The following is a 19,990-nucleotide window of genomic DNA, read 5'->3' as shown; positions in this document are numbered from 1 at the left end:
AGAAGATGCATATTTAAGGGTCAAAATTTCATAAAATTGATAGTTTTTACTGATTCATAGCCAGTGACACCGGCTATTTCTTTTTCCTGCCAGTGCCTGGTTGCAAAGAATACAATGACTACTAGTACATTTTGGTGCCATTGTCCTGATTCATGATAAAGCACTGCAATTTTGCCCACCATTCCTTTTATACCATCAGTGCAAACGTCAGTATGATGGACACAAAGGCAAACAGCATCTCAGTATTACTTTGAAAACAGCTTTTACCTTGCAGGGCCCCTGCAAGGGTCTCAGGGACACCATCTCCCACCATACCCCAGGGCTCTGCAGACCACTTTTTGAGAAACACTATTCTAATTCAATCTGACTAGAATTAATTTACCAGCATAAAAAATGTCATCTTTGAAAATCCAAATGTTATTGGGTGGGACTATCCCTATAAATTATAGCATATATTTTATTGTACAATTTTAGTCATCAAAAAATCAATAAATTGCATCATAAAATGCAGAAATACTCCCTACTTGATTAATGCACAATGACCACAATTTTATTAAATGACATATTTTGTTATATTTCTAATATATTTAAGGGCTCTTAACATTCTTATAAATAAAAAGTGATTGCTCACAAATAGTCTATGTCTTTTTTTGGTCTATTATTTATATTTAGTTGATAAAAACACAGGTAAAACTAACAACTTAAATATAACATTTGTAATTATCATTAGCCAATCACCTAGTGATTATCCTACCTGAACACTCAGGGATTATCTGATGTTGAACCAAATCCAGATCTTCATCTGATCCCTCTTCAGCCAATTTTATTTTCTCAGAGCAGCTTTCCTGCTTATCATCATTACTAGTTCTTCTGTTCTCTGTATTACTGCTTTCAGAGTGGTCCTCTTTTCCAGAGTTCAAGTTGCTTGCAGTACTGCCCTAAAAGTAATTTCAAAAAAAAAAAACAGTTTCTGAAAATACTGGTTTTTTTTAAACTTTACATTTCTAGAATATTTTGACACTAATGGAAGCAGATGGAGAATGTACATAAATGCATACACTAGCATTAAAGTATTCTAGAAATATAACACTCTAATTAAATGTAATTTAACTACACAATTCCACGTAATAATATTTGCACCATTCTTCAGCAATCCCTAGCAATAATGGAGAAGAGTCTACCTCAGTCCTGAAGGGAACTGCTATCTGCCGGGCTCTGGGATAAGGCAGACGGGCCTGCTCCTTGAGCTTACACCAGGATGGGCAGTCAAAGGTCTAATACGACAGCCACTTGCCACATGTTGCTACAGAATGGCTGAAAAGTGGCTAGTCTGAGTTGAGATGTGCTTTCTAGTGAGAGTCTCCTAATCAGAACCCTGTGCTTTGGTCATTTACTTATTTCTACGTTATTCACAGTTTTTCTATTTCATTTTAGTTTCCCTTTACATTTCAGCAAAGTTCATTTTGAAAACACCAATTGACACAGCTGTGTTTTCCTAAGAGAGAACAGAAAAGGACCTCCATGGCCGGGTAAGGGAAAAGCAGGGATCACAGGCCCTGGGGTTTGTAAACTGTGATGAAAATCACTTCAGAAGTTAACACAGCCCAAGGGAGAGAGGCAAGACCTCAGAGAGAGAGTCAGCCCCTTCTCAAATGAGTACCTTTCCCCTCCCAACAGAGAGACTGTCTCCTCCAGCCCATCTGCTCTCAGCCCTCCGTAGGTTTTGTGTTCTCTCTGCACCACATGTTCAACTCTCCACCACAATCTGCAGTCCCCTCGTGAATCCCCAGGGTGGAAGATGGGCAGTGCTGAGAATGAAACTGCCAGGAATGCAGGCCTCCATGGGTATGTCCCTGCCTGAGCCAGGACATAAACCCAGCGGTAATAATCATAGCCATCATTTATTGAAGAATTACTATCAGTCACGGCCTGCCTCATTCACTTCTCACAATGACCCTATGGTGTAAGTTTCTCTACCATGAATTAACAGAAAAGAAAACAGACCTAGCAGAAAATGAAACTAGTGAAGGCCCAATTTATAAATAAGCAAAATAGTGTCTACTTTGCGTAATCTGGGAGGTGGTTAAACAGGGTTCCCTGTTCAAAAACATATTTCTGCCAAATGCCAGAAAAAGCCTGTAATTCCACAATATCCAGTTAATCCTTAAGGCCTTCTGTCCTGTGAAAATGCTAACATTTCTGGGAGAAGTCACACAAGTTCTGTCTGTCATTTATATTGGTATAAATGAACTTAGCAGACCTTCCTCTGCAGCTGGGTTTCACATGGGGGAATAAAGAATACACAAAATATGACTAGATGGATAGCACATTTCAGGGTACCCCAAGACCTTTCACATCCATCATCTCATATGATCCTAACTTAGAAAGAGCAGAAGGTAATGAGGTACAAAGGTGAAGCTGAAGAACTAGGCAAATTACACAAATTTTCCCATAGTTTCCCACCCCACTAGCTACCAACTGTCTTCCCCAACCCATTGCCCACTGGTCTCTCCATTCCTAACCCCCTTGCTCTTCTGCTCTGTGGCCTATATGCATGATTTTTCTCTCTTCCTCATTCTTAACATCACATCCCATCTCTATATAAATATATATACATTTGGACAGGGTCTCACTGTGTTGCAAAGGTTGGAGTGCAGTGGTGTGATCACGGCTCACTGCAGCCTCGACCTCCTGGGCTCCAGCGATCCTCCCACCTCAGCCTACCTGACTAGCTGGAACCACAGGTGCATGCCACCACATCCAGCTAATTTTTGTATTTTTTAATAGAAACGGGATTTCACCATATTGCCTAGGCTGGTCTCAAACTCCTGGGCTCAAGCAATCCACCCTCCTTGGCCTCCCAAAGTGCTGAGATTACACATATGAGCCACCGTGCCCAGCCTATTTTTATTTTTTGAGGTAGTGTCTCACTCTGTCGCCCAGGCTGGAGTGCAGTGGTGTGATCTCAGCTCACTGCAGCCTCCATCTCCCGGGTTCAAGCAATTCTCCTGCCTCAGCCTCCCGAGTAGCTGGGATTACAGGCGCCCATCACCACACCCAGCTAATTTTTGTATTTTTAGTAGAGACGGGGTTTCACCATGTTGGCCAGGCTGGTCTCAAACTCCTGGGCTCAACTGCCCACTTCAGCCTCCCACAGTGCTGGGGTTACAGGCATGAGCCACCGTGCCCAGCCCCACCTCCATTTCTCATGGCTCCACTTCCCCCATTCCATACCTTTATGTTAATCACAGGAAACGCAAATACCTCATGAAACCCCTTACTAGTATTTAGATTCCTACTTGAAACCCATGGGATTTTTACACAAAATACAACTATTGGCTCTTTAAAAAAAAATGCATAAGCAACAACAAGCCAAAATTTTTAGAATGAGAAATATATTATCACTAAATACATGTCACTAAAACACTAATATTTTAAGCTTATTTTATGCTGTGAAGAAAATCTTTGGTAAGAATTTAATAAGAGACAAATCTGAGCAATAAAACTAACTAGCACACCAAGATTTATTAATCAAACAATATGTAAGGTTTTCTAGACGCTGAATGATTTGCAATCAGCAGTCAGCAAACAATATATTTGTAGCTTTCTTCCCCAATCTAAGGTGAACTTTACTGACTTTCTATGAACTTGATTAACACAAATCACAACTTTGAAAACTTTGCTTTCAATATAAGTGTCAAAGTCCAGATCGGCTAATAAATATTCTAGAGTTTAACCTGTAGCTTAGCAGGTTCAAATAAAATCTGAGTTTACATGATCACTGATATTCTCCTTTTAATAAGTCTTGAATGAAGTAATAGTAATCTGTGTATTAAAATATGTATAAGTATCAATATCATGAAGTTGCTGCTTAAAAAAACTGTCACCCAGAAATAAATAAGCAGGAATACTAATTCTACGCTACTCTAAAATTTGCAACCTGGACAACATAGTGAGACCCCTGTCTCTACTTAAAATTTTTTAAAAAGGAAATTAGCCACATATATTAACATGGATGAATCTCAAATGTATTATGTATGCTAGGAGATAAAAGCCAGAGTGAAAAGCTACATACTGTATGATTCCATTTATACAACCTTCTGGAAAAGGAAAAAGAAAAGAGAAGGGGAATAGATTAGTAATTGTAAGGGATTAAGGGTGACAAGGGATTATCTGCAAAGGAATAGAATGAAAAAACGTTTTCAGGGATGATGGAACAAATTGTTCCATATCTTGATTGGAATGGTAGTTATATCACTTAATCTATCTGCCAAAACTCATAGAACTATACACCAAAAAGTGAATTTTATTGTATGTGAATTTTTTTAACTAACGATTAAAAGTTAATAGATCAATTGAGATACAATATTAATACATGAGAAGATTTAATATCACAAAGTTAGAAATTCTCCCCAAATTAATCTGTAAAGTCAAAGCAATTTCAATCAAAACCCCAACCGGATTTTTCAGAACTTAAAAAACTGATCTAAAGCACATATAGGCCAGACGCGGTGGCTCATGCCTGTAATCCCAGCACTTTGGGAGGCCGAGGCATGTGGATCGCCTGAGGTCAGGAGTTCAAGACTAGCCTGGCCAATATGGTGAAACCCCATATCTACTAAAAATAGAAAAATTAGGTGTGCGTATTCGTGTGTGCCTGTAGCCCTGGCTATTCGGGAGGCTGAGACAGGAAAATCACTTGAACCCAGGAGGCAGAGGTTGTAGTGGGCCAAGATCACACCATTGCATTCCAGGCTGGGCAAAAGAGCAAGACTCAAAAAAAAAAAAAAATACATAAGAAGAGCAAAAAGCCAAGGATAGTTAAGACAGTCCTGAAAAAAAATAATATGGAAGAGCCACTATCAGGTATCAGTAATTATTACAAAGCTGTAAGAGTTAACACACCATATAGTAATGATGCAGGACTAGATGAAACAAAACTGTATTTTGTACAAAGTCACTTACAGCTAGGGTTCTGGAGGTATGTTAGGATAATCCAATTAGATGAACCTGCACAAGATTTAGAAAGCAGACGTGAGGTAGAAGCATCGTCCTAAGTTCCTGATAGGAAGCTGGCAGAAAAATATCAAAGGCAGCCATCTCTGCATGTCTAGTCACCAGCTTTGTGGTTCTGAGGGACTTGTGGCAGTGGCGGAAGCAGCAGCAGCAACTTTCTGATCTCTGGATTACAGCTCTGGTGGCGTGACCTGAGAACCCATAATCCAGGGAAAGCCCCTCCCTCAACTCCCTTTCTTGCTGGTGGTCGCCTGTTGATTTTGAGGTCTTCCGTTGATTTTGAGGAACTAAACTCTTTTTTGCAGTGGGGGAGGTGGAGGGGGAACACAGTCTCACTCTGTCACCCAGGCTGCAGTGCAGTGGCACAATCATAGCTCACTGCAGCCTTGAACTCCTGAAATCAAGCTATCCTCTTGCCTCAGCCTCCCGAGTAGCTGGGACTACAGGCATGTGCCACCATGTCCTGCTAATTTTTTAAATTTTTTGTAGACTTAGGGTCTCACAATGTTGTCCAGGGTTTAACTCTTGTATTCAATCCCTTTCTGCTTGAAATACATAGAATGCTATTCTTGAACCACATCATGACAGACAGAACTCTAAGAGTTCCATAATGCAGAATCTAGTCTACAAATAAAAAAAAAAATGAGTATGAATTCATTAACTTGCCAAAATTTTTCATTATAATGTTCAAATTATTCATTTCCTAAAACCTTAAAAAATAAATGGGAAAACTAATAATGCTTTAAGTAAAAAAATCAAGTCTAGAAGTCTAGATATTTTAAGGAAAAAAAAGGGATGGCTAAAGAAAAAAAAAATAAGGTCACAGCCAGATAAGATCTAATATGGTTTGGCTCTGTGTCTCCACCCAAATCCCATGTCGAATTGTAATTCCCAGTGTTGGAGGAGGGGCCTGGTGGTAGGTGACTGAATCATTGCTGTTCTTGTGACAGCGTTCTCATGAAATTTGGTTGTTTGAAAGTGTGTAGCACCTCCTCCTTCACTCTCTCTGCTGCTCCAGCCATGTAGGATGTGCCAGCTTCCCCTTCACCTTCCGCCATGATTTTAAGTTTCCTGAGGCCTCCCCAGCCATGCTTCCTGTACAGCCTGTGGAACCATGCAAACCTCCTTTCCTTATAAATTACCCAGTCTCAGGTAGTTCTTTTACAGTAATGTGAGAAAGGACTAATACAATATACCTACCCCAAATATACATCACATGGCCTTTACCAAACCATTTTTTTAAAATACTGAATCTTTTTAAGTAAGTGTTTTTAGTAAAAACCAATGGTGGTATATTAGATGTTGGAATACAAAACTTCCTTATAAAGAAAAAAAGAGTCAATGCACAAGTTTTAACAAAGTACAGTGTAGAGAAATAAACCACACTCCAAAAAAAGAAAGGAAAAAAAGGAAGGCAGGAGGGAGGGAGGAGAGGATCGGAGGGAGTAGAGAGAGGGAGGGAGGGAGGGAAGGAATGGAGTAGAGTTTTTTCATGTTAATCTAGATTAAAACCCAAGAAATCAGGCCAGGCGCGGTGGCTCACGCTTGTAATCCCAGCACTTTGGGAGGCCGAGGCGGGCGGATCACGAGGTCAGGAGATCGAGACCACGGTGAAACTCCGTCTCTACTAAAAATACAAAAAAAAATTAGCCGGGCGTGGTGGCGGGCGCCTGTAGTCCCAGCTACTCGGAGAGGCTGAGGCAGGAGAATGGCGTGAACCCGGGAGGCGGAGCTTGCAGTGAGCCGAGATCGCGCCACTGCACTCCAGCCTGGGTGAAAGAGCGAGACTCCGCTCAAAAAAAAAAAAAAAAAAACCCAAGAAATCTGCAAGTGCTCCCCAAACACATCATCTAAGGAGAAAATTTTAAATGGGATGTTAACAACAACCTTAGTTTCATCAACTGCTGAGAGGTTGGGGAAAAGAGTTTAAATCTTTTCTAAACAGTAAATTACCTTGAAGGATCCTGGTCCTGTTGAGAGCACCTCCAAACAAGCATTTGAACTTCTGCTCCCAGGGCATATTCTTGAATTTGAAGCTGGTTTTGAAATTCCATCTAGGTTTCCCTTTATAATATCCATTGAAATCCTGGAACAACAAATAAAATATTTAATACCAAGCGACTTGGATATTTAAATCTTTCATTAGTTAGTATTAATATCCAATTACTCAGAGGCTTTGTTTTACAGATTATGTTGCTACTGAAGTCACACTTAAGGGTTCCCCAGCTTCACCAAAAGACATCTTGTGTACATGGATTGTTCAATCTTATGCCACAGTATGGATAAAATATACTGCCCAGGATGTTAGATACTGAATATGGCTAAAAGAGAACACAGAAGTGAATGCCATCTCGGTTGCTTCCTGGGCCTCCAGGAAAAAACATTTACGTGTCCCTGGTCTTCCCCAAGGGAACACTCAGGGGCACCTCTGTCTCTCAAGCAAGATCCACTTCATCTTAATGATTTGCTAAGGCCCTCCTGCTACTTACTTTTTTTTTTTTTTTAAATGAGTCTCACTCTGTCACCCAGGCTGGAGTGCAGTGGTGCAATCTTGGCTCCCTGCAACCTCTGCCTCCCAGGTTCAAGCAATTCTCCCTGCCTCAGCCTCCCAAGTAGCTGAGACTACAGGAGCCCACCACCACGCCCAGCTAATTTTAGTATTTTTTTTTTTTTAGTAGAGACGGGGTTTCGCCATGTTGGCCAAGTTGGTGTCAAACACCTGACCTCAGGTGATCCGCCCGCCTCGGCCTCCCAAAGTCCCCCTGCTGCTTTCTTTCAGTTTTGCCTTCTTTTTTCTAGCCTTGCCCACTCTAGTTCAGCCTTGTTCCCTCTCAGCTCTGATTTCTCCTCTCCCCCATGGGGATGCATTTTCATGGAGTACCTATCTCCAGGGCACTGCTCTCATTTTATCAACCCTCCCCTTCTAAAACCCGTAATTCTATTTCTGCCCTACTTCCTTTATTAGAGGATAGATTTTCATTATCTGGCTACACATTACCAATCTATTTAACTGTGTTTCACATGATATTATCCACACGCCTCTCACCACCCTGGCTGCTTTATGTCTAGTGCTATTTCCAGAAGCAAGATAAGCTAAAGAGACACAGTGAGTGATGCAGGCACATTGATCCTTCCAAACCGTGTAGCTGACCAAGACCATTCCAGATCTGTCCTGTGACATTGCGGCAACATGCATGCTGAGTCAAATGGAAGAAAGAGGGTAATTCCAGCTTTTGCCCTCTCATATTCGGCTTTACATGTGAATGGGTGTCTTAGAACAAATCCTTTCCTAAATTCCTATCAATTATACATTCAACCATAACAAAATGAAAAAGGCAATTGCCTCTACCCAACAATGTCCTTTTCTTATCCTACAAAATGACTCATCTTTCTTCTGCTTTTTGAACAGCAGAGGCAGGGTCCAGAGAAGCTGTGGACACAGGAGAAAGCACAAATATAAACAAGCTGAGGCTTCACCTAGGTACACAGAGCGATGTTATGGCTTGGCTTCCAACCATTCAATGTGTCAAAGCTTGTGTTTAAGAGACCAGGAGGTCAGCTCTTCCCATCTCAGCAAATAAAAAAAGCATTGATCTCAACATTATTCAAACTCTGCAAAAGAGTTTGGGCTCACTCAGGAAAGCACTGACATTATTATTGTGGGATGATGAATCACCCTGGCCCCTCACATCACAACCAAAAAGCGTAAGTCACCAAAAGGCCAAATGTCTTGTAAACGCCCAAAGCAGCCTGTCAAGGGAGACTTATTACAGCTTGCAGAGGGAGCAATGAGATGGAAGCATGCGCAGAGCCGCATAATACATGTCAATAAAGGCAGAGGCACAGGCAACCAACAATGACCTGGATCAGCTAAACGGCTCCACAAATCTTTCATTCTGCTTTAGAAATAGGTCTGTTCTATTAGGTTCACTCCTGAAAATAATAAATTAAATAAAACGCAGTTCCTGAGGTAGGTGGGGACGCAATAACAGACTATCTTATGAATTTGGCCATCTAGAAAAAGGTATGGGTAAAGGGTATTAAAATTGGATCTTATAGATGTATTTAAGCATTTGAGAAGAAATTGCAACTGCCACATAGAAATTCCACAAGAAAAATAAAGCATTGTACAAGAAAAAAGCAATCAAACAATATGTAAATAGTTATAATTACGTAAGCATTGAATGTTGATTTAACCAAGTATTATGCCTTAATTATACTGAGTGAGGAGTGCACAAAAGGAAGCGGGTAGTATCAGAAATGTAATCTGTTACCATAGGAAATCAGAGACTGTCCAGAGATTGATAAAGCCAAACAATAGTTGAACATAATACTTTAATAAAAGTAAAAACTAATTTTATAAGTAATAAAAAATATGAAATCTCCAACAGACTGGAAGGAACATAAAGATAAATTTATAAACATAAACGTAAAGATAAATCTCACAATTATGGAATTAATGACTTAGTAAGCATGATACTAAGAGTATAAATCAAAAAGGAAAAGACTAACAGATGTAGCTACATAATAGTTAATGCTCTTGAGTCTCAAACATGAAAAAAAAACTCTAAGTGAAATTAAAAGGAACCTGAGAAACTGGGGAAATAAATGCAACAAAGATGAGATACAAAAGGTTAATATATTCACATATTTAGAGCTCTTACCAGTCAGTAGGAAAATTCTAATAGAAAACTGGGTAAAGATTTTAAACAGAAATGCACATATCAAAAAAAATAGAGAAAGAAAGACATAAAAATTGTCAATAATCCTGCTTTAGAAAGTCCAATTTCTCTAATTAAAGGAATATACACAAAGGGACCTGAAAGATGATGACACATCAAGGAAGTAAGGGTAGGGGGTTCTGGATTGGTGGGTTTCTGGATGTTCTTGTCCCCTTGCTTATCTGTATTTTCTGTTTTTCTATTAACTATATCTTGTATTTATAACTAAAGAATTCATTTATTATAGAAAGATCTCTAGAATGTACTAAAAGGTATTTGAAAATAAATAAAAATCACCCAACATCCCACCACCCTGAGCTAAACACTATTGGTACATCTCTTTCCCATTTTTACTCTATGTCTTTTTCAACAAAATTGGACTAATGTGTTTCTCACCACTACATAATAAGTATTTTCTTATGACATTAAAACACTTCAAAAGAGAATCGTATTTAATTCACGATACTTGATAAAATAGATAGATTAGATATATGACCAGAACCTAAATTATAACAAGTGCCAACTTTTTGTAACATTCATTTCAAACAAGATTAATTTAAAGTTTTTCATACTGGCTTGTGAGAAATGCAATCAACACAGATGATTTAAAGCCAAAATGGGGACATATAGCTGCTATAATTTGGTATTTTGAGATGAATAAAACAATCAAAAGAAAATGAATCCTCCTCTGTTTAGTCATTATGAGTAGCAAGCCTTTAAAAAATGGGACTATTTTCATTATTTTTATGTCTAAAAACTATTTACGTATGGTCAGTTTTTTACTTTATATATTTGTGTATTCTGTAAGAAATACTTGCCCATGCAGAAAAAAAACAATACAGGTGAATATAAAAAATGTTTTAAGTCAAAATTCGGCTTACCCCAAGAATTAGTGTTAACAGAGACTTCCAAGTCTCATTTTTTTTAGGCATATGCAAACCTTCTATCCTTTATACTCATCGACTCCTCCCTAACGCAAACACACACACAAATGGCATGGTGCTTTGCAACTTGCTTTTTCACAGTTAACAATCTATTTTGGCCAGGGGCGGGGGCTCACGCCTGTAATCCCAGCACTTTGGGAGGCCAAGGCGGGCGGATCATGAGGTCAGGAGATGGAGACCATCCTGGCTAACACAGTGAAACCCCGTCTCTACTAAAAAATACAAAAAATTAGCTGGGCGTGGTGGCAGGCGCCTGTAGTCCCAGCTACTCAGGAGGCTGAGGCAGGAGAATGGCGTGAACCCGAGAAGCAGAGGTTGCAGTGAGCCGAGATCGCGCCACTGCACTCCAGCCTGGGTGACAGAGCGAGACTCTGTTTCAAAAAAAAAAAATCTATTTTATATATTTTCCTATATCACCATTTATAGATATACGTCATGCTTTCAAACAACAGCGTAATATCCCATAGATGTAGCACTGTTTTAATCAGTTCACTTAAGTTGTGTATAGAATATTTGCTATTAAAAGCAATTCTAAAACTTGCTCAAAATGTATCACAGACCTAAAGTAAAACTTAAGACTATAAAATGTTCTTTTTGTCGTTGTTATTGTATTTGTAGTAAAGACGGGGTTTCACCATGTTGGCCAGGCTGGTCTCGAACCCCTGACCTCAAGTGATCTGCCTGCCTCAGCCTCTCAAAGTGCTGGGATCATAAGAGTGAGCCACCATGCCCGGCCAAAACTATAAAATTTCTAAAAAATACATGCAAGGCCGGGCGCGGTGGCTCACGCTTGTAATCCCAGCACTTTGGGAGGCTGAGGCGGGCGGATCATGAGGTCAGGAGATCGAGACCACGGTGAAACCCCGTCTCTACTAAAAAAAAATACAAAAAAATTAGCCGGGCGTAGTGGCGGACGCCTGTAGTCCCGGCTACTCGGAGAGGCTGAGGCAGGAGAATGGCGTGAACCTGGGACGTGGAGCTTGCAGTGAGCCAAGATTGCGCCACTGCACTCCAGCCTGGGTGACAGAGCAAGACTCCGTCTCAAAAAAAAAAAAAAAAAAAAAAAAAAAAAAAAAAAAAAAAAAAAAAAAACATGCAACTGTGGGTTAGGCAAAAATTTCTTAGATACAACATCAAAGGCATGATTCATAAAAGAAAATGATAAACTGGAAGGCATCAAAATTTAAAACTTGCACTCTTCAAAAGATGTTAAGACAAGGAAAACAAAACCCAAAGACTAGGAGCAAATATTTGCAAAACACACATCTGACAAAGGACTCATATCCAGAATATATAAACAAGTATCAAGACTCAATAACAAGAAAGCAGGATTTGGACACACACATCACCCAAGATGATGTATGGATGGCAAAAGAGCACATGAAAAGATAGTCATCAAAAAAATAAATAAAAATCACAATGAGATACCACTACACACCTATTCAAATGACAAAAATTTTTTAGAAAACCGACAATACCAAGTGCTGACAAAGTTGGAGAGCAACTGTAACATTCATATTGCCAATGACAATGCAAAATCATCACTTTTCAAAATTGCTTGGCAGTTTCTTATAGTTAAACATATACTTACCATATGACTCCACAATCTCATTCATATTTCCCCAAGAAATGAAAACATATTCACACACACAAAAAAACCTGTACATGAATATTTATACCAGCTTCATTAGTAACAGTCAACAACTGGAAAGAACCCATCTGAACGTGCCTCAAGTAGGAAATGGATAAATATACTACCTTACATCCATACAATGGACTATTGTGTCTGGAACTGGTTCCTTCCCGAGGGTTCTTGGTCTCGCTGACTTCAAGAATGAAGCCACGGACCCTGCCGGTGAGTGTTACAGCTCTTAAAGATGGTGTATCTGGAGTTTGTTCCTTCAGATGTTCTGATGTGTCCAGAGTTTCTTCCTTCTGGTGGGTTTGTGGTCTTGCTGACTTCAGGAGTGAAGCCAAGACTTTTCGCAGTGAGTGTTACAGTTCTTAAAGATGGCATGTCCAGAGTTGTTCGTTCCTAAAAATGGCACATCCAGAGTTGCTCATTCCTCCAGGTGGGTTCATGATCTCGCTGGCTTCAGGAGTGAATCTGCAGACCTTCACAGTGAGTGTTACAGCTCTTAAAAGTGACACGTCCAGAGTTGTTCCTTCCTCCCACTGGGTTCTTGGTCTCACTGGCTTCAGGAGTGAAGCTGCAGACCTTCAGGTGAGTGTTACAGCTCATAAAGGTAGTGCAGACCCAGAGTGAGCAGCAGCAAGATTTATTGCAAAGAGCAAAAGAACAAAGCATCCACGATGGGTAAGGGGACCCGAGTGGGTTACCACTGCTAGGTCGGGTGGCCAGCATTTATTCCCTTATTAGGCCCCACCCACATCCTGCTGATTGGTCCATTTTACAGAGAGCTGACTGGCCCATTTTACAGAGAGCTGATTGGTCCATTTTTAGGGAGTGCTGATAGGTGTGTTTACAAACCTTCAGTGAGACACAGAGCGCTGATTGGTGCATTTTTACAGAGTGCTGATTGGTGCGTTTACAAACCGTTAGCTAGACAGAGTGCTGACTGGTGTGTTTACAATCCTTTAGCTAGACACAAAGGGCTCATTGGTGTGTTTACAATCCTTTAGCTAGACAGAAAAGTTCTCCAAGTCCCCACTAGACCCAGAAGCCCAGCTGGCTTCACCTCTCACTATTACTCAGCAACATAAAGGAACAAACAACAGATTCACAGAACATGAATGAATAGCAACTGCATGATGCCAAGCTGAAAGAAGCCTGATTCAAAAGGCCACAGGGTGTTTGCTTCCATCAATATGACATTCTGGAATAGGCAAAATTACAGGAACAAAAAAACTAAGAAGTGGTTGCCAAGGATGGGGCCAGGGGAGGGGTTAACTACAAAGAGCACTAGGGAATTTTGGGTTCATGATGAAACTTCCGTATTCTGATTGCAGTAGTTGGTAATTACATAACTGTATGCATTTATCAAAACTCATTGAACTGTAGATTAAATGGGTGAGGCTTACCATAAGTAAGTTATACCTCAATTTTAAATTAATATCTTTGTGCCAATCTTTCTTTAGTTATGCTCATACATCCATAAAATAAATTAGAATTGCTGAGTCAAAGAACACTTATTTTCAAATTTTGGTAGTTCACCAAATTGTACTCCAAAAAGGCTGCACCAAATTACACTACTTCCCCTACACTGGCCTGGGGCCCATCTGGTTATGTCAAAGCTGCTTCAGCTTCTCCAGTCTGACAGGTGTAAGAGGTATCTGTTAATTTGGTTTACATTTCTTCACGAGAAAAGTTGAGTCTCTAATCAATTGTTTGCTGTTTGTGTCTTTTTATTTTTCCTGTGAAATGCCTATTTGCATCCTTTGCCGTTTACAGTCTAGTTTAAATGGCTGGTGATCAGTTCTAGATCTTGGTGGGAAGATCTAGATCTCGGGAAAGTGGGAACCTTGGTTACAGGTCCTAATGTTAGATGATTCATGGAGAAACAACCTCCGCGGAGGCAGACGTCCCTGGGGCCCCGCCCCCAATGAGCCCGCCCCCGCCCTCTCATTGGCCCTGTCCGCTCTCCCTGACAGTCCATCTACGTGCCGAGCGGCCCGACGCAACTCCGCCCCGCCCACTGCTCGGCGCACCGCCCCGCGACCGAGCTCCGCCCTCATCTGCGCTGCCCCTCACCTTCCCGCCGGGCCTCCTCGAGGAACTGGCTGCGGTCAGTCAGGGCGCAGATGGCCGCAGAAGCGCGCCGCCGACACTCGCCGCGCCAGCCACTTCCCCCGAGAGGAGAGGGGTCTCTCCCGCCACCGCAGCCTCTCTGGTGGTGGAAGAAGCCGCCGGTCCAGATCCCTCCTGCCTCTGGGACCGCTGTTTCCCTGGCAACCAGATGCGCGACGCTTCCGGTCTCGCGATAGGGGAAAGGGCCGTACCATCCGGAAATGGGACCGGGGCCGGCGGGTGCTGGAGCCCTGCGAGCTGGGACTGCCGGGCTGTGTCTTTCCGTCTTCGCTGCCGACGGTGGGGGTTGGGAGCGATTTGTTCGTCTTTAGGTTGGATTCAGAACGGGGACGTCTGGATGCTTGTGTATGTATCTCTGTCCCTCATATTGCTGTGATGCCTTACAGGTCAGTTATCCTCTCCGAGCACAGTTTCCTCCTCCGTAAAATGGGAACAATGATAATTCCCTTCTCACAAGACTTGTGCAGCTCAGAAAGACCATGTATGTGAAGCTCTAGTAAATTTGGGGCGCTATGGAAATTTTTAAAATGAGTTTTGCACAGATTCGGCTACAGTCCAAAAAGTTATAATTGCTTTTTGCACCTTCTTTCATTTCGTAGTTTCTCTTAATTCTCAGTGCACGCAAATTATTTCCCTACGACCACAAACTGATTTTCCTCACCTCCAGTGCCATCAGATTTCTCCTGCTTTCCAGTCTGAACAGCAAATTACCGTTTACAGGGTATTTTCACATTCAGGGCCCCTTTGTCCTCATTGTTGTAACTAGGTACGATGTGGTTTTTTCAGCGAAGCAAATGGTCATAGGTTGAGTTGCTGAAAGAACACAGCTGCAGTCTAGGCCAGTGCTGGGAATAAAAGCCTGGCTATAAATGCCATCCCTATGCTCCTGAATCCTGCATCTTATCAGCAGCCCAGACTTCCCTGAACTCCAGACTCCTTTACCTAACTGCCTATTTGGCATATCCACTTAGATGTGTAAGCATCTCAAACTTCACACGGGAAAAAACAACTTCTCCAGAGTCCCCCACCCACTTTCTATCCATCTCAGCAAATGGTAATTTCAGCCTGCCATGCCTAGACCAAAAACCTTGGAGTCGTCCTCGATTCTTCTTCCTCTCTCACTCTACAATCAATTTGTCCTATCAGCTCAGCATTCAACATATATCCAGAATCCAAACATTTGTCACAACTTCAGTGCTTCCATTCAGGTCCATACTGACATCATCTCTAAATGATAAGGCTTTCTGTTGGCTCTCTGACCTCCACTCCTACCTACTGCTTTCCCCTGGTAAACCTGGTTCCAGCCTCACTGTCCTCATTGTTAAGTGTTTCTGTGCAGGGATTTTTTCCCAGCATTTCCCAGGGAATTTATGTGGCTTTCCAAATCTCAAAAGAAAAAAAGTTGCAAAATGAAGAAAATGGGAGAAAGTATCCTAATTCTCCTATGAGAATTAAAACTTAGCAGCCAACCTAGAGATGTTACTGAAGAAATTCACCAATGTCAAGTTGAAAACCAGCGCAGGAAATGCTTATTTCGATGTTGAGGTCAACATTTTCAGGAACCAGGACAGGAGCACTTGGGAAAGCATGGCCACAATCTCATCAGTCAGTCTTATTTGTAATTGGTGCCATGTAAGTGTATGTTCCTGGCCCTGTGTGCTGCTGGCAGTGAGTCATTCTTGCAAATAAAATACAAATAGGTTGATACTCATTGTATACTTTATACAAATTCTGTGAGCAGTGTTCAAAAAAGTAACGAGTTTTGGATTCAAAGTAAATCCTTAAATTGGCAGTTTCCAACCCATGATTCTGGGTAGTACAGTTAACCCTGCTAGGAGATCTATTATTTGAATACTACTCTATGATGTTCTCTGTGTTTTCCGGAATTTGAATATTTGCTATAAACTCCAGTTCTTGTAAACACTTCTAAATTTAATAGTTCTCATTTTTTAAACAAAGGCTTCAGATACTTGTAATAACTAGTAAAGAATATGAAGAAGGTAGGGAATATTTTAAGAATAAGATTTTGAGAACAGCTGGTAATTCTGATTTCCTATTTCTGCATCCCAAAGATCAGTATCTGTCAGAAATTTGGAAACACTTGTTCCTCCAATCTAAATAACCACACACACACACACACACACACACACACACAAACACACAGACCAGCCTGAAATACAGTTTCCCAGCTATCCACGTGGTTTGCTCCTCTCTTTCCTCAGGCATCTGCTTCCTCAGGAGGGCCTTTTCCAGCCACCTTGTATAAAATAATTATCCCCATCTCCACACTCCCTACCCTCTCTCCCCTCAACCCTGCTTTGTTTTTTTATGAAGAAGAGAGACGACATTATTTGGATTTTGATACTAAACAGCTAGGTTATCTTAGGTAAATACATAAGCTTTTGTGGGCCACAGTTTCTTCATTTGAAAAATGAAGTTGGACTAGTTTTGCAGTGCTTAACTGCACAGCACATTAGAACCACCTGGGGAGATTTCATAAACTACTCAACCGGGGGTGTACCTGAGATCAAATGAATCTAGGGCTTCTCAACTTTAATGTACAGACAAATCACCAAAGAATCTGTTTAAAAATGCTGATTCAAAAAAAAAATGCTGATTCAGTATCAGATGAGACCCGAGACTAACAGGCTCCTAGATGCCAATGCTCCCCGTCCACCGACCGCTGTTTACCTAGCGGCAAGACAAGATCATTGCCAAGTGCCTGCACAATTCTCATACACCATAAACGAAGGCCCTTCTTTCCGGTTTTTAATCTGGTGACTAAAGTGTCCACTGAGAAAACAATACCTTCCCAATTTCTTGGGGGGGAGGGGCTGAACTAAGAAAAAGTGGACCTATGATTAGTGCACATGATTACTACTGTTTTCATTTTTTTAACTGTTGCTTTTAAAATGCAACATAAGATGCATATAAAGCAAGTGAAAATAAAATTCGGGCTCCACGTAAACTTTGTGTCTCTTCACTGTTTGTAACCTTTCCAGACTAAGTCGCTATTGACTATATTTTGCATAAAACTATTTATCTCATTTTGAATTGTTTTGTCTGTGTGTCACTCTCACGTTGTTTATTTACCTCCTGATGCTTCCGTTTTGTAAGCTGCCGAGAGGCTGTGTGTGCCTTAAGGGCCAGCTTTAATAAATTGCATTTGTTGTGTATTTGTTTTTAATTTCCCCAAATACTTCTGTGTCAGCTATTGCAGGTGACACCCTCAAAACAACATTCGGATGTAAGTCCGAGAGCACCAAATGTCTATACTGTGTTTTCTGCAGTTCCATTTTCAAAAATCGCAAACACATCCTGGAAAGTGTTGTGCCCTTCAAAGTCATTCATAAAAATTTCTTCTAGAGTCAAGATATTTGAAGCTAAAATTTCCCTGGTCTCATTCCAGGTTGATGACATATGGAAGTGGCAGTGTTAGTTTCAGAGTTAGGTTTTGTTTTTGTTTGCAGTCTCTCCCTACTCTTGACATCCTCCTTCTGAGTGGAGTCAGATTTGAGTGAATGAAAGCAAGCAAGAGCATTGTTTGCCATCTGGGCACCAGCTACCATTTCAGCCTTGTTGCCCCAGTTTCCCTTTTCTCACCATAAACTTCAACCAAATGTAACAATATGGTAGGAGAGGGATCTCATTAAGCCTCATATCATAGATTCTACACACTGGATTTTGTGTAGAATAGCCATTTCTACTGGAGAGCAGATAATAGTGTTTATCACTGGACAGTTCCCATGTCCTGTGAATCTATGCTTAGTGTTACTGAAAAATTACATTTACAAAGTGTTTCAGACTTGCCTTCGAAGCATCATTTCACTTCATTCATAACATTCTATGAGTCGGCACTAGTATTACCTGGATTTAGAGTTGAGAAGCAGAGCACCTAAAGGGTAAGTAATTGTCCCAAGGTCATTGGAGAACTAACTGGCACTGGGATTCCAGCCTAGGTTCCAAAGCCTGCCCTCTTCATCTCCTCGGGGGTCCGAATTCTAGAAGAGGAGATATTTGTGTCCGCTAGATGGTGCTGATTGTCCTCTTAAAAAAAAAAAAACAATTGGCAGCCGCTTTCAGAAACACGTTCGTTTGGATTTTAGGTGTAATTCAAGAAACCACTGAACTGAAGTATCTTGTATGTTTGAACTGTGCTTGGATGCGTCTTTAAATAGCCACCCAAATAGAAAAAGTGAAAATTTGATCTCAAAAAAACTGCATTTTTTAAAATGTTAGTACATATAAATAATATCAAAAAACCATGGTGACTTTGAGACACTGAAAGTTCTCACACACCTGTATTTACATTAAATCAGTAGACTTAAAAAGAAATACATGTTTTATTCCATGTACCCCTTTTATAGCAACTGTACTCCCTCCAGCATCTCCCAATCCTGCTTGGCCACAGTGCCATCCATGCTGGCAAGGGTCATGAACAGGGAAGTAAATAAAGCCGGAAAGAAACAACAATCAGGTTCTGGAACAAGTAACACTTGTTTTTATTTTTTTTTTTTGAGATGGTCACACTCTGTTGCCCAGGCTGGAGTGCAGTAGCACAATGATCATGGCTCACTGCAGCCTCAACTTCCCAGGTTCAAGCAACCTCCCACCTCAGCCTCATGAGTAGCTGGGATTACAGGCATGCAACACCACGCCCAGTTGAATTTTTTTTTTTCTTTTGTAGAGGTGAGGTCTCCCTATGTTGCCCAGGTTTAATGCTATTTTTATTGAAAGTAAAATACATGTTAAGTATATGTTTCGTATATGCTTAGTACCTTATTTTAGTACATTTTTTAGAACTTAAAAGCTGTGAAATAAACCCGATTCAAATGGGTTCTCAGATTTTATTGTTCAGAAGGATCAGTTCAGGTGTTATTTAAAATATTGATTCTAGTCCTATTACATGATTCAGTGGGTCTGGAATGCAGACCAGGAATCTGCATTTTTAACAAGTCCCTTGGTGCTTGTGGTACAGATGAACCACTGACTTCAAGTTAATGTTTTAGAGGATAAATACTGGCAAGGACATTGCTCCCGGAGGCACCATGGAGCCCCCTGCAGCTATTCTACACGGAGGCTGTGAACAGTGACATCCAGCACTTCCTTTGTAAACAGCAGGCTAGAGACTGAAAAATGCTCTCCCTATAGAACTCTTTCCCTCCTCTCCCTGTCTGCGGTGGAGTGTTACACAGAAGTAGCTGCTGGTCAGTGGATGTCTCCATTGTTTAAAAGACTTCTCAATGCCTATTGGTCCAAAAACATAGTGATGACTTTAGGTTTGTTTTCAGTGAAAGAAGTTAGATCATGTATTGTCATATAACTATTTAATTGGCTCGAGGGATCCGAATGTCAACATAGGGGGCTAGAAACTTCCAGGACATTGTGAAATTGTGTAAAAATCAGTGCACACATACGTACACACACACACAAACACACACATACACAGAGCAGTGCAGCTACATGCTTCTGGCCTAGAGGGTTGTTTTTAAAGATAGTAAAGTAAATCAATGAAAATGAAGGTATGTTATAATATCCGG

At 40.9% G+C, this 19,990-nt stretch overlaps 1 protein-coding gene across 1 annotated transcript in view; it reads right to left on the bottom strand.

The window, feature by feature from the left end:
- LOC100604454 (fibrous sheath-interacting protein 1) overlaps nt 1-14,473 on the bottom strand; it is a 116,964-nt gene extending 102,491 nt beyond the window's left edge. Inside the window, exons 1-3 of the mRNA XM_030815112.1 lie at nt 14,394-14,473; nt 6,970-7,102; nt 755-938 (exon numbers count right to left, since the gene is read on the bottom strand). Coding sequence (XP_030670972.1) covers nt 755-938; nt 6,970-7,095 — 310 coding nt within the window. The 5' untranslated portion in view covers nt 7,096-7,102; nt 14,394-14,473. The remainder of the gene's footprint in view (nt 1-754; nt 939-6,969; nt 7,103-14,393) is intronic.
- Between the last annotated feature and the right edge of the window lie 5,517 nt (nt 14,474-19,990).

The sequence above is a fragment of the Nomascus leucogenys genome, chromosome 6 (genome assembly GCF_006542625.1).
Source record: "Nomascus leucogenys isolate Asia chromosome 6, Asia_NLE_v1, whole genome shotgun sequence".
Classification (NCBI taxonomy): domain Eukaryota; kingdom Metazoa; phylum Chordata; class Mammalia; order Primates; family Hylobatidae; genus Nomascus; species Nomascus leucogenys.
Note: the sequence above shows the minus strand (reverse complement) of the source record. Positions and strands in the feature narration are given on the sequence as shown.